This window comes from Rhinoraja longicauda, chromosome 44, assembly GCF_053455715.1.
Source record: "Rhinoraja longicauda isolate Sanriku21f chromosome 44, sRhiLon1.1, whole genome shotgun sequence".
In the NCBI taxonomy this organism is placed as follows: Eukaryota; Metazoa; Chordata; class Chondrichthyes; order Rajiformes; family Arhynchobatidae; genus Rhinoraja; species Rhinoraja longicauda.
The window spans coordinates 8,065,243-8,089,364 of NC_135996.1; the positions used below are offsets into that span (position 1 = coordinate 8,065,243).

Below are 24,122 nucleotides of genomic sequence, written 5' to 3' on the forward strand. Positions count from 1 at the left end.
GATAGGTAGCATCTCGGGAGTGAAATAATGGGTGACCGACCCTTCTTCAGAGTGTCAGCTTCTCGCAAACCGGTGAATGCATCGTCTTGTCTTGTCGTGGAGGTATCTGTAAAAGGCTTGCAATTTATTCTGGTGCGACTGTGCGCTCGCTACACCCCGAGGTGGCGCTCTGTCTGTCTGTCTGTCGGCCTGCACCACTAGTGGGAAAGGGCGAGAGAGGCTGCACTGACTCTCTCTCTCTCTCTCTCTCTTTCTCTCACCGAGCGAGAGTTGAGCCACACCTCACAGGGCAGGGCAGGGCAGGATCCGGCCGAGGAACTCGGAATGGCCTCTCTTCGTATGTGTTGATATTTCTGTTGAGACGACCTTGAATTTCAGCCCATTTGGACCCGGAGCCGCCGGTGAAGGGTAAGTCAAGAGTAAAAGTTGAAATCCCCTTTCATTTCCTGCATCGAAACGCAAAGGCAAGTGTTCCTGTTGTCGGAACTCTTGCAGCGACCGGTTGAGTGGGACTGCCGGCGCCCAGAACAGGCGAGTAACCGGAGGTGAACAAGAGAGGCAGGGACTGGGAAAAGTTTCCATCTTTGGTTAGTTTTAATGCGCGTTGGAATCACTTCCTGAAGGGCCAAGCTTTTTACTACAACACCGCCCGTGGATTAGGCGGCGTCCGCGAGCACCTTTTCTGTTTTATTTCTTCAAGGAATTTTCACTTAAACCTGTGTGTGAGTGAGAGGGGGGGAGAGAGAGTGGGGTTTGGGAAGCGGGTGAGGGGGGCAGGCGTTGGGTTTCCCAACACTGGCGGGCGGGCACTTCGCTTCCAGTGGAAGGCGATTGAGCAAAGGTTGCAAGTGCCGGTGTTGTTTGTGTAATGGATGCCACAGGCAGCGGTTGAGCAACGGCCGTGTTGTAAGACTCGCCTCGCCACACTTCCTCCTTGTCCGCCCGCTCTCTCTCCGTACACCCGTTGACTCTGGTTGGTTGGTTACTCAATCATGTCCACTTCGCTCCTCTGACCAGTTCTATCCCGGGCATTCGCGACTCTGCCTTTCGAAACCCCTAGGCTCCCCGTCCTTAGATTTCTCTAGCGCCGTTCGCCACGTCAGGAAGTTCCGACGCATTTTTTTCCAAAAATTGAGTGCATATGAAATGGAAGCGATTCCCCTGCGCCGCTCCCAATCGTTCGCTTAGTTTTCACCGTCACCTCTATGTAGACGAGTCTTTGGGTTGAACACAGTGCCGCCGGCATTCTCATCACAAGTAGAGCCCCAGTGGTTGAATCTGCTGTTATTTCCGACGATGTGGGGATGTATGAGTGGGCAGTTTATTGCACATTTCAAGGTCACCCCTTGTCTCTCAGCGTTGGGTGTTAATAATTACCGCCAGACATTTTTCGTTACATATTCTCCAAGGGCGTTCGGGAGCCAATTACCAACTTTAGAGTCACACGGCGCAGAAACAGGCCCTTCGGCCCGACCTGTCCACGCCTACGAAGATGCCTACCGACGCCAGTCCAACCTGCCTGCCATACCACCCTCAATGTTTCATAACGATGTATCTGTCTAAATGTCTTTTAAACGTTGTAGTGCCTGCCTCAATTACCTCCTCTGACAGCCCGCTATCTCGTCACCTGTGTGCAAATGTCGCCCCTCGGATTCCTATTAAATCCTTCCCCTCTCACCATCAACCTCCTGTTCTTGATTACCCTAGTCGCGGAAAAGACTCTGTACATCCCCCCTTCCACCCTACCCCCCTCATGGGCTAACGGAATAAAAGGGATATGGGGAGGAAGCGGGAACAGAATACTGATTTTGGATGATCAACCATGATCTTATTGAATGGCAGTGCTGGTTTGAAGGGCCGAATGGCCTACGCCTGCACCTATTTTCTATGTTTCTACACCTCTGTAACTTTGTCCCCCATCCTCCTGCGTGCCAAGGAATAAAGGCCTAGCCTGCCCAACCTCTCCCTGTAGCTCAGACCCTCAAGTCGTGCAACATCCTCACAAATCTTCGCTGCACGATTTCCAGTTTAACATCTTTCCTAATGCAGAGTGACCAAAACTGAACACTGTACTTCAAATGTGGCATTATCAATGTCTTGTACAATGGTAACATAACATCCCAACTTCTCTACTCAATACCCTGACTATTAAAGGCCTATGTACCAAAGCCTTTTTTGACAATACTACCGTGGCATAGATAGGGGAGACAGTGTGAATCTTTTTCCCCAGGATTGTAAAATGAAATACTGGAGGGCAGAGCTTTTATGTGAGGGAGGGGTGGCAAAGTTTAAAGGAGATGTGCAGGGCAACCTTTTTGTACAAAGGGTGGTTGGTGTCCACAACTCGCTGCCGGGGTTGATGGTTGAGGCAACCGGGAGATCCAGTAGGCCTTGGTGGACCGAGTGTAAGTGTTCAGCGAAACGGTCACAGAGTATATGCTTGGACTCGCTGATGTACAGGAGGCCACATTGGGAACACCGGATTTAATAGATGAGGTATTATATCTGCTTCCACCTTGCTCTCCATCGTAAAAACTCATCACACTGATTGCCACCAAAACTCCTCTCCCCAGGTACTACCCTAATTCTAGAAAACATCCAAGGGTTAAGGTGGGAGAGATAAATCATCCATGATTGAATGGTGGTGTAGACTTGATGGGCCGAATGCCCATCCTATTCCTTATGACCATATGATCTACTTTCCCCTGCAACTGCAGGAGATGTAACACCTGTCTCTAAATCTCCTCAGAGGAACCCCAGCAACCCTTGCAGGTGAGACCTGATCTCATCTGCCTTATTTGGTGCTCCTGCTGCTACCTCCTTTACATCGGCGAGACCAAACGTCGAAGTTTGAGTCTCCTGCAGACACTATTGCCAGCCAATAATGTAGAACCCAGAATGCCCAGTGTCTGTTCTTCCATCTGACATGCACAAGGGAAAGCACACGCACAATGTGTAGTTGTTCTGCTGGTTTTGACCTGCCAAGCTAAAGTATCAATAGGTCAACTGGCAGTGAGGATTTCATCAGAATACGAACAAACAGTAGTAGGGGTAGGAAGAAACTGCAGATGCTGGTTTAAACCAAAGATAGACACCAAAATGCTGGAGTTACTCAGCGGGACAGACAGCATCTCTGGATAGGAATGGGTGACGTTTTGGGTCGAGACCCATCTTCAAAACTTGAAGAATGTCTGAAGAAGGGTCTCAACCTGAAACGTCACACATTTCTTCAACCCAGAGATGATGCCTGTCCCGCTGAGTTACTTCAACATTTTGTGTCTATCTTAGGAGTAGGTCAATTATCCACATTGAGCCTTCTCCAGCATTCAATATCATGGCTTGCCTTCAATATGACTTTCCCACACTCTTGTCATTTAAATATCTATCAGATTTTGTCTTTAAAATATCCAGTGGTTCTGCCTCTGCAGCTGCCACAACTAAACCTCTGAAATTAGGCCCACTCTCATTCTAGATGACCCCACAAGAGGAAACATCCTCTTGGCATCTACCCTGTCAATCTCACTTATATTTTTTAAGTTGCATAAGATCGCGTCTCATTCCTCTAATCCCTAAAGATAAACCTTAATATAGGTCTGGTACAGAAAAATAAACTGTATTCTGTACTCCAGGTGTGGTCTTGCTAACATCCTGTAAGGTCACATCAACATTTCTCCACTTTTATACTCCATGTCCCTTGTAATAAATGCCAACATTGCATTAGCCTTGCCTGCTGTACCTGGTGCTCCCCCCTCTGTGCATCAGGTAGGAGAACTCTCAGGTCACATTATATTGTTGTCTCATTTTATTTAAATTGCTTTTTCATTCTTTCAAAATGGAGAATTGCACAGCTTCTACATTATACTCCTTGCCCCACGTGAGTTTTGAGGCAGAGATCAACATTTATTTCAAACCCTGAAAACTTGTTCAGCCATTCCATTGTAAATATATTTTAAATAGAAGCAGAAGTAAACTTTTCAGTCCCTTGTGTCTGACTCACCATTCAACATGATCATAGCTGTTTGTTTAGCTCTGTGTAACCCCTTCTGCACTGAGTTCCTGAATCTCTCTCTCTGTCATGAACACACACAGCGACCAAGTCTCCATTGTCCTCTTGGGGAGAGAATTTAAAAGGTTTGCTCTCCACAGCGTAACAAATTTTCTTTGTTCTAAAGAGTGGACCCTTTATTTTGACACTCTGACTGCAAGTTCTAGACAGCCCGGTCAGAGAAATGTCAACCCTGCATCTATCCTGTCAAGTCCTTCATTGACCTCGTATTTTTCCGTATGCTGGACTGGGATACTAGCTATCTGAAGACGTTAGGCAGCCTATAGGTCGTGGAAAAATTCAGATAGTACGAGTGTAAGACTGCATTATAATCAGATTTCTCTCTCCTTGATTTAATTTGTCCTTTAACCAGCAAACCAGTCTGATCTCTCTCCCTTTGGGTGTGGTATCAAAATATATCACCTTCCACCAATAATGTCCCAAGGATCTTTGCAGTTAGTTTTTTTTTTGGCCTGGTCTAACATCAGTTCACCACTGTATGAACTGCTGGTGTACATTGACTGCTGCTGTGGGATCTTGCTATACAAACAAGCTGTCACGAATCCTGCATAACAAAAGTAACTGCACCTCAGAATTGTCCTTTGTTAGGAGGTACAAAAGCACATTACATCTAAGGATGTGACAACAGATCTGAAAGTGCAAAGACCTTGTGTCATCTAATTCTCCCGTGGATCCCACAAGCTTTGCAGCAAATTGCAGTTATTGCTATATCGTATGAATAACAGCAGGCAGTCTGTGCCACACAAAGCAATGTGAGCATGGCCCGACTATCTGCAATGTTTGTGTTATTTGATTGATAAAGGTTGGCCCTGGAGTCTGGGGACTGGGTGAACCTCCATCACTTTGAACCAGAGAGCAGGAGATGCTTTTACATCTGACTGAGCGAGTAGATGAAGCTTTTGTTTAAAGTTTTCTTTTATGGATGGTCCTTCCAATAGTGGTGCAGTGCTTAACCAACACTAGTCCTCTGGCACTGCTGAATTTATGCTTGGGTGATTGCAGTGGGCATTGAACCCATGATTACTGACTCTTGGATGTGAAAGTAGGAGGTGCGATTAGTAAGTTATCAGATGTTGAACATTGATGTTGTTGATAGAAACATAGAAAAATAGATGCAAGAGTAGGCCATTCAGCCCTTTGAGCCAGCACTACCATGCAATATGACCACCATGCGTATCATCTAAAATCAATACGACGATCCTGCTTTTTCCCTATATCCATTATTCCTTTATCCTTAAGAGCTAAATCTAACTCTCTCCTGAAAACATCCAATGAAATGGCTTCCACTGCCTTCTGTTGCAGAGAATTCCAGAGAGGAGGGTTCTTTTAAACTAAAGAATGATCAACTGATAAATTTGGCTGGGTAATGGCAGATGGACTTTAATCCTGGCAACAAGTATGAGGTGATGCATTTGGGGATTTGGGCTGGGGGGGGGGTATATTTAATAAAGGGAGGATATATACCACGAATGGTTGGCCCCTTGGATGTATTGAGGAAGAAAGGGACCTTGGTGTAGAAGGAAAGATCTCTGAACTTGGCAGCACAGGATTGTGACAAAGGCATACAGGATGCTAGTTTTTGTTATTGGCTGGGGCTTGGAGCATAAGAGCAGAGAGAACACAACAATCGGGTAAGTAGACTATTCGGCCCCTTGTGCCAACCCAAAAACGGCACCCATTCCTTCTCTCCAGAGATGCTGCCTGTCCCGCTGAGTAGCTCCAGCATTTTGTATCTATGATCATGGCTAATCTCCTCTAGGGCCCGACTATGTGCCAGATTACCGGGGCCCTCAATTCCCCAATCTTTAAAAAAATTATCTATCCTCCGCAACTCTGGTATAGAGGATACTGGCAATTCACACATGCTGCAACAAGAAATTCCTATGTACCTTAGTTATAGGCCACCAGACCCTTAATTGAAACTACACCTCCTTATTCAAAATTCTCACTCGTTGAAACATCTCAACCTCTAGTCATTTTCCCTTGGAATTTTGCATATTTCAATGAGATCATTCTTCTAAACAAATCCCAGGGATAATCCTGCTGAATTTCCTATTGAACTGCTTTCAATACTACCATATTCTGTCATAGATGAGGGGAACCAAAACATGCGCACAGATCTTGATACAACTTTATAAAACAAATAGTCTGAAGAAGGGAAGGTAGACACACAATGCTGGAGTAACTCAGCACGTCAGGCAGCATCTCAAGAGAGAAGGAATTGGTGATGTTTTGGGTCAAGACCCTTCTTCAGACTGAAGAAGGATCTCGACCCGAAACTTTACCCATTCCTTCTCTCCTGAGATGCTGCCTGACCCGCTGAGTTACTCCAACATTTTGTGTCTACTTTAGATTTAAACCAGCATCTGCAGATTTTTTTCCCTAAGTCTGAAGAAGGGTCCCGGCTGGAAATGTCATCTATTCATGTTCTCCAGAGATGCTGCCTGACCTGCTGAGTTACTCTAGCACTTCATCTTTTTGTAAACTACTATCTACAGTTCATTGTGTCTACACTTTATAAAACATTCAGTAGACCACAGCTGGAATACTGTGTGGGATTGTGAACACCACACCATGGGAAAGATGTGATTGGGGGTAGAGAGGGTGCAGACAGCATTCACCAGAATGTTGCCTGGGATTGAATTTTCAGTTGTGAGAAGAGACTGAACTAGTCTGGACTTGTTTACCCTAGAGCAGAGGTGGTTCGAGGGAGACCAGTTAGAAGTATGCAAAATGATGAGAAATCTTCATCTGGTATATTTCCTCCCCAAGTATATCCCTGAGATTTACGATGAGGAGTAGATTTGTAGGAGATCTTCTGGAGAAGGATTTCTTAACCCAAAGGGGGATGGAATCTGGAAAGCATTGCTTGAGAAGGTGATGGAGATAGCCACTCTCATCATTTAAGAAGCATCTGAATGAGCACTTGAATTGTTGCCAAGTCATAGTAGGCTACGGACTGTGCTGGTAACTGGGCTCAGGAACAGCTTCCAACTCGGGTATCACACTTCTGAAAGGTTAGAGCGTCCACCTGGCTCAGCCTCACTTCCCATCCTTGAGTAAAACTGACTGTTAACATGCTCCAAGGCTGTTGCCTATCTCCCCACTTCCCACCCCCCCCCCAACCTTAATGCATGGTGTGAAGAAAGGTCCCGATCTGAAACATTGTGTATCCTTTTTCTCCAGAGATGCTGTCTGACCCGCTGAGTTACTCCAGCACTTTGTGCCTATCAGTGCCTACTGATCTGTTTTGATAGCATACAAAGCAAAGCTCAGTACACATTGCAATAATAAACATAACCTATTTGTCTTTATCCTTCCTTCTCAAATGTGTAACAATTTGTTCTGCACTGTTTATTTTTCTCAGTTCGCACTGGCCATCGTACTTGTGTACGGTTTGATTGTACTCGTATATGGTATGATCTGACTGGATAACACAGCCAACCTTTACGTCATATACATACACATGACAGTAATAATCCAATGCCATACTCTTAAGGCTGCAACTCTTTAATTTTGATTGCTTTCCCAACCCCAAATAATCTGGTTGTCACCGGTCTAGCTGTAAAAGCCCAATCAGATGTATGAGAGGAGTTGAGTCTTTTATTAAATTCTTTCTAAAGACTTCGGTCTTAGCGTGCCTGGATTAATTTAAAATTGGATCGTATACAAAGGTTAAAAACCCTTCACAAATCAGTTGAAATTAACATTGGTGGTCTCAGTATTCCGGGGAATTCACTGCATGGGAGAAATATTAACTTGCATTCCTTCCCTTCAAAAGAAGTACTGGAATTTGCATGACACTGGAAACATTGCACTTCTAGTAGTAAAACATTCTTGGTGCTTCACAGGTTCTTGTCAAATGTTTCACGTTTCGATCATCACCCGACTGGCATGCCTGCATTCTCAGCAGTTTAGCTGACTAGTCCAATGCTCTTGGTTGAGACTTGCTATCAAGATTGGCTGCTTGAATTAGAGGTTTTGACACAGGGGAGGGTCCTGGTGTTCTACAAATCAATGCTTGGGAGAGAGGATGCCAGGTGAAGGAGGGAAAAAGAGCGATTTAATTCTGAGCTGCAATGAATTATCCATTTCTGAAAGAGCTAAATGTCTCCAGGCATGAGAGAGAATTCTGTTTTGTAGTTTCCTACCCAGAATTGAACCAGAAATTGAATTACTAATCATCTTCTTCTCCTCAAAGCAGGTTTCGATCCTGGTGTGAAGGGGAAATTTGATGTTCCAGGGAACTGCCGACCTGATCGTTGACATTCACCAATTGTGGACCTTCGCCCACATTGAAAGCTGCCCCCCCTTCCTTCAGTGTGGGTAGAGGGGGGTGAACTCCGTGGTCAACCTCTGCCTCCTGGGGCCTATTTCTTGTGAGAAAAGACTCACCCGGTCATCTGATTTTTGGTTGGAGGAATCCTTTGGAGAAATGAGCGAATTTTGGTTATGTTTTGGCTGTTCAGAAGTGGAGAAGGCCCAGCCGGTAAGCCAAACATGAAAACATTTTTTTCTATTTATTTTATGGTATGAACTATAGATAAAAAGTCAATGAACATCCCAAAATAAATCCCCCAAACTGCTGGGAAAATATGAGATGATAAAATTATTTTAAAGTGATGTTTGAAGGATAATTATTTGCCCAGGTCACCAGGGAGTATAATTCATGGACCTTTTAATGGCCATCTGAGAGGGGCAGTTTCAGTTCGGGTCTGGAATAAATGATGGAGAGGGGCTTTCACTATCACTTGCTGAGTTTTTCCTGCCCTCACCTCTTCCAGCTTTCACCCTCCCCACCACAATCAGTCTGAAGAACGGTCCCAGCTGGAAAAGTTACTTATCCATGTTTTCTGAGATACTGTCTAATTCGCTGTGTCACTCCAGCACTTTGAGCCAGTGGGTGATGGGCTGAATAGAGGACTCCTGATGATATAGGGATTCAATGCTTTTGCAGCATAAAACAAGCCACTCGGCTCAAATAGGCTCTGCTTATACTCCATATGAATACTAACCACTCAATATTATCAGGGTGTGTGGGACTTGGTACCGTGTGGAAAAACAAGACCCAGAGATCCTTAACTCCAGCCAGGGCCCCCAGCAATAGACTCGGTGATGATTGCAGGGTGGGGGGGGGGGATGAAATTAGCCACAAATGAGCAGTGCCGGCATATTGCATATTACGTATTTTGAAGGCAAGCCAACAATCAAACTGGGTGTTACTGGATGAGCTCCTGCTGCTTGGTGAAAGAGCTCAGGGTGTGAGCCTTTTTTGGAGCGGGGGGAGGGGTGGGGGGTGGGAGAGAATTGTTTAGGGTTTACATGAGACTAAAAGAATGGAAAGGGGCTTGTCTTCTGTAAGTGTATGTAAACGGGAAATATTCAGTAAACCAGGCAGCTTCTCTGGAGAGGAAAATGGTTCACATTTTAGTCTGGTTCCTGGTTATGATTAAAGATAAGTTCGTAAACCGTCACATTTTAAGTTGCAGAAAAGGGTGTGGGGTGGAGAAAGCAAAGGGAATGTCTGATTGGGATTGTCTGTGCCCAAGACCAAGACTGATTAAATGACACAATGGTGGTGTTGTCTGCTGAGAGGGGATAATAAAGGCTTGTTAATAATAAAGAGAGTTGTTCTGTCTGGAGGAGATACAAGTAGAAGAAGATGAATGAGAACCAAACGAGGGAAGGAAAACAATGCTGGCACTGAAAGATACTGGCGCTGCGGTTGCTGGAAATCTTAAATAAAAGAGATATACTTAAAATTCAGCATTTGTGGAGAGAGAACAATTAATGTTGGTGATTGTTCGATCATAACTGACCGGACCTGTTTATCTGAGTTGGTTGAGTTTCACGTATAATTTTAGAATCACATAATTATACAGCATGGAAACGGGCCCTTCGGACCAACTCAATCATGCCGACCATGATTGAAATCCCATTTGCCTGTGCCTGGCCTATGTCCTCCAAACCATACCAATCCATGCATCTGTCCAAGTACTTTTATAAATGTTGTAACCTCCTCAACCACTTCCGTTAGCAGCTCATTCCATGCACACACCACCCTCTGTGTGAAAAAAGTCATCCCTCATGTCCCTTCCAAATCTTGTCCTTCTCATCTTAAATCTGTGCTCTCAGGGCCTGTTTCTACATTGTATCTGACAATCAATCGATCAACCAATCTTAAATAACCACCTTCACTGCCCACTTTGCCATTAATTTAAATATCATCTGCAAAATTGCTAACCTTGCTACCTACATTCACATCCAAAGCATTACCATTCATGATGAACAGCAGTGGTCCCAGCACACAACACTCTACTGTCTGAAACACAACCTTCTACCACCACCCTCTATCTGCCTTCAAGCCAGTGTTGTATCCAATTAGCTAGCTCACCATGGGTCCCAAGTAATCTAACCTTCCAGACAAGCCTACCATGTTGTACCCTGTCAAAGGCCTTGTTAAATCCCACATAGACAATGTCTGCTTCACTGCCCTCATTAAAGTAAAAGAAACACAATCAACTTTGTGGGACATGATTTCCCTTGCACACTTCCATGCTCACTATCCCTAATCGGTTCTTGTCTTTCCAAACACATGTAGATCCTGCCTTTTCCGAATCCACTCTAATAATCTGCCCACCAACGATGGTCATTGGTCTGTAGTTCCCAGGCTTTTCCATGAATATTTCTTGGGTAGAATATTCTAGAGAACCAGAGTAGGTAGGGGAACAGCTGTTTCACCTGGGAGTATTGTTTGGGTCACTGGATGATGTGTAAGAAAGAAAGAAATGGGCAGGTGTTATCTCTTCTGTGCTTGTACAGAATGTGTAATAAGAAAGGAAGTGCATCAAGAATGCATATCGCTCTGTTCCTTGGGCGGCTCTGGGTCTCCGATTGTTGTTTAGTTTACCTTATTCCGACATACAGGCAGAAACTAAAATCTGCTTAACCTGTGGTCAGAACAACGAAAAGGTGGGCGAGCGAGGGCATTGAAAAAGTACAGTTCTGCTTTGACTGCACTGATTGGAATGTGTTCAGGGAAGCAACCCCTTCCCTCCCCCCACTCACCATCAACAACACCACAGTCACATCTGTGGAGTCATTAAGTTCCTTGGAACCATCATCTCCAGGGACCTTAAATGGGGGGCCACCATCGACTCCACAGTCAAAAAGGCCCAACAGAGGATGCACTTCCTGCGGCAACTGAGGAAACACAATCTGCCACTGGCAGTGATGGTCCAATTCTATACTGCTATCATTGAGTCTGTCTTCACCTTCTGTATCATGGTCTGGTTTGGCTCAGCCACCAAGCACGACATCCGGAGGCTGCGACGGATCGTTCGATCAGCTGAGAAGGTTGTTGGCTGCAAACTTCCCCCCCATTGACGAATTGTGCACTGCGAGGGCCAGGAAGTGAGTGGGCAAGATCATCTCTGACCCCTATCACCACAAAATCTTTGAAGCACTTCCCTCCGGCAGGCAACTCTGGACTGTCAGAGCAGCCACAGCCAGACATAAAAACAGCTTTTTTTCACGAGTAGTAGTTCTCAATAACCAAAGTCTGCAGTCTCTTTTTTGCTCTGGTTTATTTTCACCCACATTTTTAGACTGTAATGTTGTATCCTTATTGTTTTGATGTGGTTATGCTTTATTCTTAATTGCTAACTGTATGTTTGTGTTGTCATTTGTGAGTGGAGGACCTAGGCACATTCCTTGTTAATGCACATACTTGGCCAATAAACTTCATTCATGTTGGTGGAGATAGACAGAATGAATCAGGGAGGTATGGTCCCTCTGCAATGCTGAAAGGCAAGTAGCATTACATTGTAGGAGGCGGACGACACAGAGGATGATCTGTGGAAGATGTTTTTCAAAGCGTACTTGTGCTACATAACTCCTTCAATCGACGATGGGGTGGGATGCAATCTCTGCCACTTCAACTTCAGTGACACCTCACAGATACCATTTAATGCATCCCCTTTGCCCCTTTATCATGTACCTGTAGACTGTGGATGGCTCGATTGTAATCATGTATTGTCTTTCTGCTGACTGGATAGGACGCAACAAAAGCTTTTCACTGTACCTCGCTACACATTAAACTCAAGCTCATTGGAGTGCTTGTTGTACTTTCAGAAACACCATGGGGAAGGAGTTTTGGAAGTTAAAATATCCCGAAGGGGTTAAATTATTGAAGAGATGCTGCCACTTTGAAAATCCGCTTGATGCATTCAAGATTTATTTGGGGAAATAATGAAGGATTGAGGATGGACCTGTGCTCTCCATTTTCATTTCTCGACTTACTGAGGAATAGTATCTTTGGCACTGCCTTTGGTCTAAATCTCTGTCTGTGGCCTAAAGATAGTTGATCTGGAATGTGAAATTTGCTTGTCATTCCACCTAGGCACAGAATGCAGGCTGATGGGTCCCATGCTGGGCTCCATTTGGGAATGGTGATAAACAAAAACTCCACTTGCCCCCTTGGATAGAAGTTGAATGTAGCATTTTGAACACTGCCCTAGTGACCAATGTTTACACTTGGTTGAGATATTTTTTTAAAAAACAGATAAATTAGTCATTGCTATTTGTGGAGGATGATTATGCGCAACTGTGCTGTGTTTCCTATGCTATGAAATGCAACCACAGAATGCTTGGAGAACAGTAAGTAACCTGTGTTGATATAGGTATTACAATGACGTGATCTGGCCCAAGTTGTTCTTCAGGAATGAGCTACCAAAATATTCCAAACATTCACAGCCTACTGCAGGAAAAAGTTTTTTATTCCTAATCCTAAATACCAACCCCTTGTTCCACACTAGAGGAAGATGACTTGATATTTACCATCAACAACTTCAGGAAGAATGTTCTGGAACTCAGGACCTAGGCAGATGAAGGAATAGTACCAATGGTGGAACAATGGAAAATGAGTGTGTGCAAGAAGACAGAATTAGAAATCAGGGGTAAAAGACTATAGTTGGAGAAAAGGGTTGGAACTCAAGAAAGATACTGCAATAGGAACATGCTCTTCTCAAATTGGTGCGGATTTAATTGAGTACCAGTGAGTTGGGTTTCTTAAAGATGGCAGTCATCATGCAGTTCACTGTTAATCTGTGTTCTTGTGTTGCAGAAAAAGCGGAAACGGATCGACAGAACCATGATTGGTGAGCCCATGAACTTTGTACATTTGTCACACGTTGGTTCAGGAGACATGGCAAGCCAAGGATTTTCAAAGGTGAGATGTGGTTCTGAAATGACAAGACTTCCACTGTTTCATAAACTGAAAGCAAGATTTGATGCTCTCTGGACCAATTAATATGCACCACATAACTTGATTGAAACACATTCAAAGCTATTAGAGAGAAATTATGTAAGAGTTTTACTGTTCCCTTTAATTCGGAGTGCTGCAATTCCAGTCCCAATCCAAATGAAATACAGGCTCACATCACCAGTGCGGTACTGAGGAAGTGCTAGAGTGTTGGACTTGCGGCCTGGTTTAAGGATCAAGGAATACGTAGTTCTTTATTGAGAGAAGCATGATTCAAATAAATCATCAGCATGGTTCTATAAAAGGAAAATCATTTTTGACAAATACAATAGAACTCTTGAGGATTTAACAAGCAGAGTTAATAGATATGAACCAGTAGGTGCATTATTTTGATTTCCAGAAAACTTTCAATGAAGTGCCACATAAAAGGTGGTTGGTTACACGTGATAAGAGCTCATGGATAAACACACAGCTGGAGTAAATCAGCAGGTCAGGCAGTATCTCTGGAGAAAAGGAACAGATGACGTTTCGGGTCAGATCTCTTCTTCAGCTTGTGTTATTGGCAAAGCATGTTAATTTGAATTGAAGATGTGGGAGACAGAGAACACCAGAACAGTTTAAAATAAGTGCAAAAGGAGGCCACCATGAAGCCTGCCAGCCCTGTCACTCGATGCTATCATGGCTGATCAGGCCTGCAGTTTCAAAAATTACAGATAATTCACAATCTATTACTAATTGTTGCCTATTTGCTTGTTTCTCTGCATCGTAGTCCCTCAGTTGTTCAGTTGTAATTTCATTTTCCATTCCATGGACAAATTCTGAGCCTGTCATAACAATTGCTGTATTGTCATTTGCCATTTTTTAAATAGATTGGTAGATAAGTTCCCAAAACCAGCGTTAATTGGCGCAGTTGAGTTTTCCTGTGTCATACATCATGTTATCCCTGAACTTCACAAACAGATTAAGCAGTAATTTATTTCTGATGTGTGAGCTTACAATGCCCCCAAACTACTCAATTTTCTACAATACGGTGGAGACTGCTTTAAATATCCTACATTGTAACTGGTCCATTGAGCGGCCCACAATCGGGTAATAATGCAACCTCTATTTCTTTTAAGTGATTGTCTCAAATTGTTCTGCTAATGATTGACGTAGCAAGAATGAGTCCATTATACTGACCAAAGGCATCCACCAGCCAATCAATTAATACTCAATAATGGGTTATGTATTGTCTGAACCTTAATTAAACGAGGCAGCTTTCTGCTCTAGGTTACAATAACTGGTCTGCTTGAGGTTTGGGATACTGTGAGACATTGTTATGACAGATTGGGGGAGTAGAAATTTGGGGGGGGAGTGGTAGATTTAGATAAAATTGAGTGTTCACACAGTGAAATGGGAGTTGGAATGAAGAAACATTCAAAAGTCATTATAATCTGCAGCAAGGGTTTGTGCATTCTGGGATCTGTGGTTGGAGCTGTTAAATTAAATGACATGACTAAAAGTCAGAAGAGGTTGGGACAGGTTTGGAAATGATCAGTACATATGCTTTGGATTGAAGCTCTGGCTTTGTGCCACATATCCTAGCTCCTTCCATGATGGGTGTGGCAATAGCCAGATACTGTCAGTTCCTCCATCAGATGTTATGTTGGCACACCCACTGCTGCTCTTGACACATGGGTGTAATGGCTGCCAGATGTAGGCTGGGTGACATGTTTAGAAGGGAAGAAGTTATGACATTTCTAAAAGCCTTTGCATAGATAAAAGCAAATTTATATAATTTCATCAGAAATATACCTTATCTGGTGCAAGAAGGAAAAGTTAAGAGCTATTATTAACAATGTTACGCCAGTGATTTCCAGGGGGCAGGGATAGATTTTGAGAGATGAGGCACTTTGATAAAGGGTGCATCAAAAGTTATTGCAAATAGAAGAAGTAATTTACTGGTGTGGGTAGAAGATTGAGTGAATCATGAGACATATATAGGTCTTGTTCTGATTGGCTGGGGCCTCAACATTTTTCAGTTTATATCAATGATAAAGACACCAAAGTTACTAAGGTTGCTAACTTCACTGGTGACACAAAGGTAGATGAGAAACTAAATTGTGAGAAGGCCTAAAGAGGCTATAAGCAACCTGGATAATACAGTGATTAGTGAAGATCTGCTAAAGATGTATAATGTGGGGAAATTAATATTATCCATTTTGGCAGGAAAAACACAATGAAATTAGCCAAATCATGAGTAATTACAAAGGGATCAGGGTATCCCAATACACAATTTACAAAAGGTCAATATCTAGGTACAGCAAATAATTAGCAGAGGTAACAATATTGTCACTTATTATTTGAGGATTTGATTGCTAAGGTTGGAGGGTTTATGCTCAGTTATACTGGCTGTTCCTGAGACTACATCCTCTATGTACAGTGCTGCTCTCTCCTTAGTTATAGAACGATGCTCATGCATTGAAAGCAGCTGTGACTTGAGAAATAGGAGCGGCAGCAGGCTATCTGGCCCTTAGTCTGCTTTAGTATTCATTTAAATCATGTTTATTACAGTGCCATTTTCTCAGCAATTTCTGAAGTTAAATCTATTTGGAATGAATACATGATTGATCCTGCAGAACCACCTGGGTTATAGAACTCTGATCGTTCACTGACAAAATTTACCTCATTTTAGTCTCGCCAACATCTCCCTATTCAGAAAACACGCCCCCTGATCCTAGGCTCTTCAACCAGAGAAAATATCAACCTCGTATCTACCTTATCAAGCTCTTGCAAACATTTTGTATGCTTCAATGAGATCTGCTCTCATTCTTCTACAAGGCCAAGTAGACCTTGTCTAAACCAGGCCTGGTCTATTCTCAGTATATCTTCATCCACAAATTTGTCTTCCCTGCACTCTTGAGTCAAGACAACCAAAAATTTCAGAGATAAGACTAAAAATGCACATGATACTCCAGATTTCCTGCACAATGTCTTGTACAATTGCAGTAAGACTTTGTCATTCCTGTATTCAGATCTCCTTGTACTTGTTACACCTGCATGTTAACATATAACATATAACAACTACAGCATGGAAACAGGCCTGTCCGGCCCTACCAGTCCACGCCGACCATTCTCCCTGACCTAGTCTCATCTACCTGTTGGCCATTAACTACTTGTGTGCAAGCACACTGTCGCTCTTTTTGGATGGTTGGCAGGAAACGACAATCCATTTCTGTTCTCTGATCTCTCTCTGTTTGAGATCATTTAACATTGCCAAAGTATTATCTGGTTGTCTAGTTTTTCAATTGATGTAATTTTGTTATGTCCAATTTGGCTGCTGCTCATCCTTTGTGATGTAACGGCAATTCCCTTGTTTATGAATTGATTAGAAAGGTGCCATATAAATGAGAGGTGCTCGTTGTGTTCTGATATTTGGTCCTGATGACGCTGGGGCAATTTTTTTTCATTGTATCTTTTTTTCTCTGCAGTCGGGATCTGTTCAGGAACGGATGAAGTCCAAAAGTGGACTAGTCACAAATTCTACTACGGACACAAAACGACCATAGCAAAGTTCAAGGTGTCATTGCAGCAAGTAAGTCCAATGCTTAGACCTCAGAGCTTTGAGACAAACTGTTTGTCACAATAGCCACTACAATTCAAAGGTACTGCATTTGCTGGCAACTGCTTTGGAAAGCCGTGAAAGTGCATTGTGGAGAAGTCTTGATGAAATATAAACGATATTAAACCTTTTATATAGGGCAGGGTAATAGTTGAACTACCAGTCTTAAACAAGCCATGAAAATCAAATATGAATATACAAGGCATACAAATTATTACCAAGCTAGAAAACCAGATACTGGGGTGAATAAGAGTGGGAGAGTTAGAATATTAGAGATACACGATTCATTGAGGGTGGGATACTTGAGATCTGAGCTTCAATAAAGCAGTTTCTAATAGTGCCATAGACTCGTAGAGCACAGAAACAGAAGATAAACACAAAAAGCTGGAGTAACTCAGCGGGACAGGCAGCATCTTTGGAGAGAAGGAATGGGTGATGTTTTGGGTCGAGACTCATCTTCTGAAGAAGAGTATTGACCCAAAATGTCACCCATTCCTTCTCTCCAGAGATGTTGCCTGTCCTGCTGTGTTACTCCAGCTTTTTGTGTCTACAGTTGAAACCAGCATCTGCAGTTCCTTCCTACACAGCACAGACACAGGCCGTTTGACCCACCAAGTTCACGCTAACCATCATACTTGCCTATACCAGTCCTATTTATCCACTTTTGGTCCATAGTTAGCTTTTTTTTTGGCAATTCAAATGTTTGTCTAGATGCTTAAGTGTTGTAAGAGTATCTAATTCCCCCCTCAGAAAGCGTGTTTACTTTTTTTTAGTTTAGAAATACAGCTTGGAAACAGACCCTTCGGCCAACTGAGCCGGCACCAACCAGAGATCCCCGCACATTAACACTACCCTACACACACTAGAGACAATTTAGATCTAGACCAAACCAATTAATCTACAAACCTGTACATCTTTGGAATGTGGGAGGGAACCGAAGATCTCTGTGAAAACCCATGCAGATCACAGGGGGAATGTACAAACTCTGCACAGACAAGCATCCGTGGTCGGGATCGAACCCAGGTTTCTGGCGCTGTAAGGCAGCAACTCCGTGCCGCCCTGGCTTTTACAGGGAAATTGCCAAGTATTATAACACGTTAAGTTAGGTTTGGAGTTGAGGCAGGTAGAAGAACAATATTTAAAAGACCTTTGGACAGGTACAAGGATAAGAAAGGCTTAGATGGATATGGGCCAAATACTGGCAAATGGGATAACCTTAGATGGGGCATTTTGGTTGGCATAGTTGAGCTGGGCTGAAGGGCCTATTTCTGTGCTGTATGACTTGATGTAATCTTCTGAGTAGAAACTTGAGCTGTAGTTTTTGAGAGCTGCCGAACATTAAAATTTTACTTGGACCAAAGAGCTTTGATTAGTGCAGTATTGAATATGTGGGTAGAGAAAATCATGTCATAAGGAATCTTTAATCTTAGTTTGTCGTCTAGTCTTCAGAAAGTTTAGCATAGCTACCCATGAATAGTGAAGGTTCTTACTTTTGATTGCTCTCCAGGCATGTACATATTTGGATGTCAGATGTGGATAGATCCGGCTTGGTAGTATTGGCCACTTCCATGTTGATACTTCTCTGCCTCAGAAGGCAGTGGAGGCCAATTCTCTGAATGCATTCAAGAGAGAGCTAGATAGAGCTCTTAAGGATAGCGGAGTCAGGGGGTATGGGGAGAAGGCAGGAACGGGGTACTGATTGTGAATGATCAGCCATGATCACATTGAATGGCGGTGCTGGCTCGAAGGGCCAAATGGCCTCCTCCTGCACCTATTGTCTATTGATAAATGCTCATGGGTGAGCTGATGCAGAAAGGATGGAATATGAATGCGTAACAAATGTAATTTTTGATTTGTTAGCTTCCTTTAGCTTTTCCACCTGCACATAATGAGATAATTTGCAGCACGCAGGCTGGTGTCCTGCTCCACACGAGTTTCCATCCACCCCTACATTATCTCCTTGTGAATCTCCTCCCACCATATCGGCCTACTATCACTTGTCTATGGGTCATAAGTTCTAGGAGCAGAAGTAGGCCATTCCATCCATCAAGTCTACTCTGCCAAATCCTCATGGCAGATCTATCTCTCCCTCCTAACCTCATTCTGCCTTCTCCCCATAACCCTCGACACCCGTACTAATCAAGAATCTGACTATGCCGTAAAAATATCCATTGATATTTACTTCCAGCTTCCGTAAAAGGTATTGTGAAATATTTTCGCTTTAGCCCCTTAAGATGACTTCCACATATTTATTGCTCTTTGGAGATGGAATTATCCCCAGAATGTCCAGTAAAATTCATGTTTATTAAATATATTGATGGAAAATATCTCCAATATTGAAGTTTGTATATATTGATCTGAGTTGAACTTGGTGTTGACATGCTACAACTTCAACTGGCTTTTTCCAATCATTTATTTTCCAGGTGATGACCAGCCAATGGATCGAGATGAACTTCCTTGATTGCTCTTTACAAGAAGTCACCTTCTGATGGTTTGGACTAATTTATACTTGGGACTTCTGTTTTTCATCCTGCTCAAGAAATCTGCACTGGTGGTTCTTTGTCCTTTTGAACTTAAACGCTGCAATTTTCTAAACAAGGAAGGGACATTGATCTGCTGAATCTCTTGGAATGCTTTTCAGAAATTTTCTAAATCTGTTAATTTTTATTTCTCCTTGGACTTCAGGTCATGTTGCTAGATATGCTGTATGTTGAAAGAGTAAAACAGTATTTTATGCGATAATTTTTGGCTGAGGATGGAGGGAGTTGCTGCTGCTTAAAATAAATGCTAACTAAATTAGGATAGTGGTGTTGGTGAGGCTGGGGGTGGGTACATTAGATTGGGGTTGACCTAGAAGCTTAAAAAAGGTTTGAAACAATTTAATAATTGAAAACTTGCTTACATTTGGAAACTTCTGGAAAAGTCCCCATTGAAAAAACAAATGGCTCCCAATGATATCCTCGCCACTCTGATGCAAATTCAACCAAACTAAACTAAAGGATCTTGCAAACTGCAATTTTTCCACAAACAAACTTTCAGCCTTGCGTTATGACTCCAGTATCTGTAATAAGTTCCTAACGGAAAAAAAGATAAGTGTTCCTTATATTTCCAGTTTTCAAGAGGACATCTACTGGTGCTTTTTGCATACAAGCACTTTGTGCTTTCAAAGCTGAGGTGGAGGGAGGAAGAAATATAGTTCGATTTTCTGCATTCAGATTTGCACTTTTCTGGTGGTGTGTAAAGTGCACCACAATCACATCTAGTTGTTTTCATGAAGGTTGGATTTATTGCAGAGCAAAGATGCTGATCCTGGCCAAATTTAGCCTTGGGACACAGTCTCTCTTTAGGATGAACGAGGAAGAAAGAAAGCCAGTTCTGATTGCTATAGAGGGGGTGAAGTAAGAACTGCTTATCTACTAATGATCCTGAATAGTGAATGTCCTGATATGACAGCTTCTGCGCAGTCTTGCATGTAAAATGGTTGTTTGGTAAAAGTCACAAATTGCAAGCATATGGGAGATATTTCAGTCAATCAATTCCACAGGGCATCAAACAATTTTCCACATGTGGTTGGACATTTTATCAAGTGTGATTTGCATACATTTGTACAATAATGTCTAATGCAGATCAGCAATAGTTATTTTTTTTGCAACATGACCATATTTCCCCTTCCCATGTAATGTCACGCACACCTGTGCCGATTGCACAGTTACAATACAGGCTTCGGCCAAAAACTATTGGTCAAACAATGGCACTTTCTGAAGACATGTTCATTATCCACTTATGCCATCCATGGTTAACTACATGGCATTTTCTATTGGTTTATAGACCATTTTTCTTTTGCCTTATAGAACATTCCAATTGATATTCTGCAGCTAGTAATCCACCATTTTAGCCATGGGTACAGGGGAATTTATTTTAATAAGAAATATTTTGCATTAGTTTCACATGAAATCCTCATAAGAACTGTTGTTTCCTTTGGTTTCAGTGCAGTACCTGTCAATCAGAGTTCTTGATTTCTTTGCGCAATCTGTGTCTCACAGCCCAATACGATTGCAGAAACTGGGAAAAACTGATTTATTAAATAGGATTTGCAATAAATTAAGCAGTCCAACTGATCCATCCTGATCTTTGTGCTCATTATGAGCTTTGTTCTCACCCTAATCTAATCCATTTATTCTGTTGACAATTTGTTCTATAATACTTCCTCCCGCATTTAATGAAAACTGTTTGCACATGCCAAATGCAGAGTAAGACTTTAAAGTCTTGAAACCCACATCCCTCCACTCCACCATCATCTCTTTGTGCCAGAGAACAATGTTATTTTCCAGTAACAGCATTCCAATCAGCAACTTGGTTAGAATAGTCCTACATTTCAAACCCAATGTGGCAGAAAACAATTTTAGCATTTACTGTATTGAAGCTTGTTTAAAATGCATATGATTGTTGGATTATAAATTGGGACGCTTCATTCTTTCAAGAACTGAAGAATTGTCTGTTAGGAATGTTTCCAAGACTGTCTGAAGAACCTTAATTTCTGGTTCAATCTGCCCACAAATTATTTATATATCTCAACATTCTTTTGTATTGCGGAGTTACATTCTACATAACTTGTAAACATATAGTCCAAGGGCAAACCTGTGTTTTATAACTGCCTTTTCTGACATTTGACTTGGATTGGTATCTTTCTACATGCCTCGCGAACAGCTTCATAGCCGTATTTGATGATTATTCCCTGAATTGGATTGCAGGGAAATGTGTGAATGAAATTGAGGGATTTATTTGAAAGGTTGCATAGACTTCCTATGTCGTATGAAATATGAGCTATTTAGATGTCGGTACCATCCTAACCTGAAGTCGGGTAGCTCCTAACAAATACTGATTCTGAATTTAGTTCTGTTTTTAAGTTTGAACTTCAAACTCATTATTTAGAAAGATCAGGTGGCAATTTATTTTTATATGGATAATTTGGAAAATAAAAATCATGCTTTCAAAATATTTGTGCAAGTAAATATAACTGAGTTCGCTACACAATGACTGCCCAAACCTAGCTACCATTATTTAGCATTTCAGTCCCTCTGCTTAGGGAATGGTTACCCTGAAACCTGCCTCAATAACCTTGATTCACCTTTGTCTCTCATTAACTGGTTCCTGTAGACGGTTTGATCTGACGGGAAGTTGACTACAATAATCACTGGATTGCACGTAGGAAACGGGTTCGGGTGGGGGAGGATCCTTAGCTAATGGTCTTGTTTTTTTGTTATTGTCTCAAGGAATGACACAAGATGGAGTATTGATTATGCAGCTTAAGTAGAAGGTAGCTAAATGCACTCAGCAGGACTGCTTCCCTACAGAATAGCTTCCCTAGCTATTTTAATCCTAGTACTGTAATCATGAATGTTGGATGTGTTCTGTGTCTGAACTGTATGCTTGCTCTCTTCCTCAGATTCTCATGGTGTTGAAAAATAGATTTGGCTTGTTTCCAGGTGAACATCAAACTCCAGGGATATTTGTATCATGAATTTAGTAGGTCTAAAATGATGGAAAATTACAGTTTGAGAAAATTTAGTCTATCTCGGTGCCAGAACTAATTGATAGACAAATGAGCTGTGACCACGGTTAATGAGTTTGGAGGTACCTGAAGATGTTGTGCGATTGATGGTTGTTCAACCACACATTTTATGATTATAAGAGCTTGCAAAATATCTCAATCTGTTCAAGATCACAAGATAAAAGGTCCAGGAAGGTTTTATTCAACCCATCTTGATCAATTGTGGAATCCAACCATCCTGTACATTTGTTCAGAATATTTCCTGCTACTGGAGAAGGCCTTTCTATACACTTACAAGAAAGCATATTGTATCACTATTCCTGCTATTATCAGGATTCCAGCCACCTGCTACTTTACTGGAATTGAAGTAAAAATAAATGCTAGTTAGGTGCAGATGAGATTGGGTTGCCAATGTGGGGTTGGTGCCTTGAAATCTCCATCTCGCACTGCATGCCAAGTAGATTGGCTACTGTTGGTAATAAAGGCCTGTTATTCTTTGGATAGACTCTGCCTTTGTCATATAGTGCTGAATGGTATCTGTGCAATTCGGCAAGGGTGAGTGCTGACTTTGTCCCTGATCTCTTTTCACTGATGTACATGGAAAGAGCAGGCCATTTGTATTTTTTAATGTACATTTTGTAATATTTAGTTTTGCCGAGTTTCTGGTTCCTGGGCTGCCCTCCTGTGGACTCTCAGTCATGTGTTTTGCCATAAGGGGAGGGGGTTGGATTAAGCTAAACCAAGTCCTATTTCTCAATCATCAAACAATCCTCACCCAAACACTCATCAGGAATCATTGGATAATGATCAGAAAGACCAGTGATCTGACTTTCTTTTTGATTTTCCTTCAAGATGTGCCAAATTAGCTCCCTTGCAATGATCCCTGGCTGATTTAACACAAACTGGAAATGTAACCTGGGTCAGTTACAGGCTATTTTTCTCCCAATGAATCACCAAGGAAAAGCTGTCTGCCTATTACTTTGAAGGAAAACCTGGTCTATGCACTTCCTTATGCTGGGGAAACTGGCAGATACTCAAATAATGGGACAAATTACTGAAGCTACCAAAACCAAACTGTTGGGAGGAGGGCTAGTTTGGACTATATTCTAATGATACTGCTTTACTATTTTGACCAACTAAAACAATGATGTCACATCTCAAGTTTGTGTGTTGTTGGCAGCTGGGCTGTTCAAATTAAAACACAAACAGCAAAACCCTTTTTTGTGTACACTGACAAATAGCTGGGCTATTTGTTGTCTGTGACTAGTATACTAATTTCTTGGCCCAATCATCAATGATAAAAGCATAAGATAGCAATGATACATTTTTATATATATGGTAATTGCCTAATTACAAAGGTCTCTTTAGTTTAGACTGAACTGCCAAAGGGATTAAATTCTATACTGTTATTGCTGATGATACAAAGATAGCAGGGAAATCTGATTGAAATACTGCCTTTAAAAAGCTTGGCTAGTATGAAATAGCTGGTGTGCAACCGAATAATGGATTAATTACTGGATCCCTTTAAGATCAAAGTGTAGAAAATGTCACTTGAAATAAATGTTGATTATTTCTGAGCTACCAAGTGGACCTGCTTGCTGTATTACACATTGCAGTGATCTGGTGAAATAGCTTTTTGTAA

At 42.2% G+C, this 24,122-nt stretch overlaps 1 protein-coding gene across 2 annotated transcripts; it reads left to right on the top strand.

Moving 5' to 3' along the window:
- Positions 1-196: 196 nt before the first annotated feature.
- LOC144612279 (CDC42 small effector protein 1-B-like) lies at positions 197-22,986 on the top strand. Of its 2 annotated transcripts, none has more exons than XM_078431849.1 (5): positions 197-408; positions 8,268-8,555; positions 13,191-13,295; positions 16,799-16,902; positions 19,353-22,986. In XM_078431849.1, exons 2-4 carry the CDS (start codon positions 8,502-8,504, stop codon positions 16,874-16,876), a joined length of 237 nt encoding a protein of 78 aa, XP_078287975.1. In that variant the 5' UTR covers positions 197-408; positions 8,268-8,501; the 3' UTR covers positions 16,877-16,902; positions 19,353-22,986. The 2 variants fall into 2 exon arrangements, with proteins under 2 accessions (XP_078287975.1, XP_078287974.1); XM_078431848.1 differs by having other exon boundaries at positions 8,271-8,555.
- Positions 22,987-24,122: the final 1,136 nt, after the last annotated feature.

Coding starts and splice junctions, on each gene's coding strand:
- LOC144612279 (XM_078431849.1), top strand. CDS start 8,502: ATGAGCGAATTTTGGTTATGTTTTGGCTGTTCAGAAGTGGAGAAGGCC. Junction 8,556..13,190: donor AAGTGGAGAAGGCCCAGCCG/GTAAGCCAAACA, acceptor CTTGTGTTGCAG/AAAAAGCGGAAACGGATCGA. Junction 13,296..16,798: donor CAAGCCAAGGATTTTCAAAG/GTGAGATGTGGT, acceptor TTTTCTCTGCAG/TCGGGATCTGTTCAGGAACG.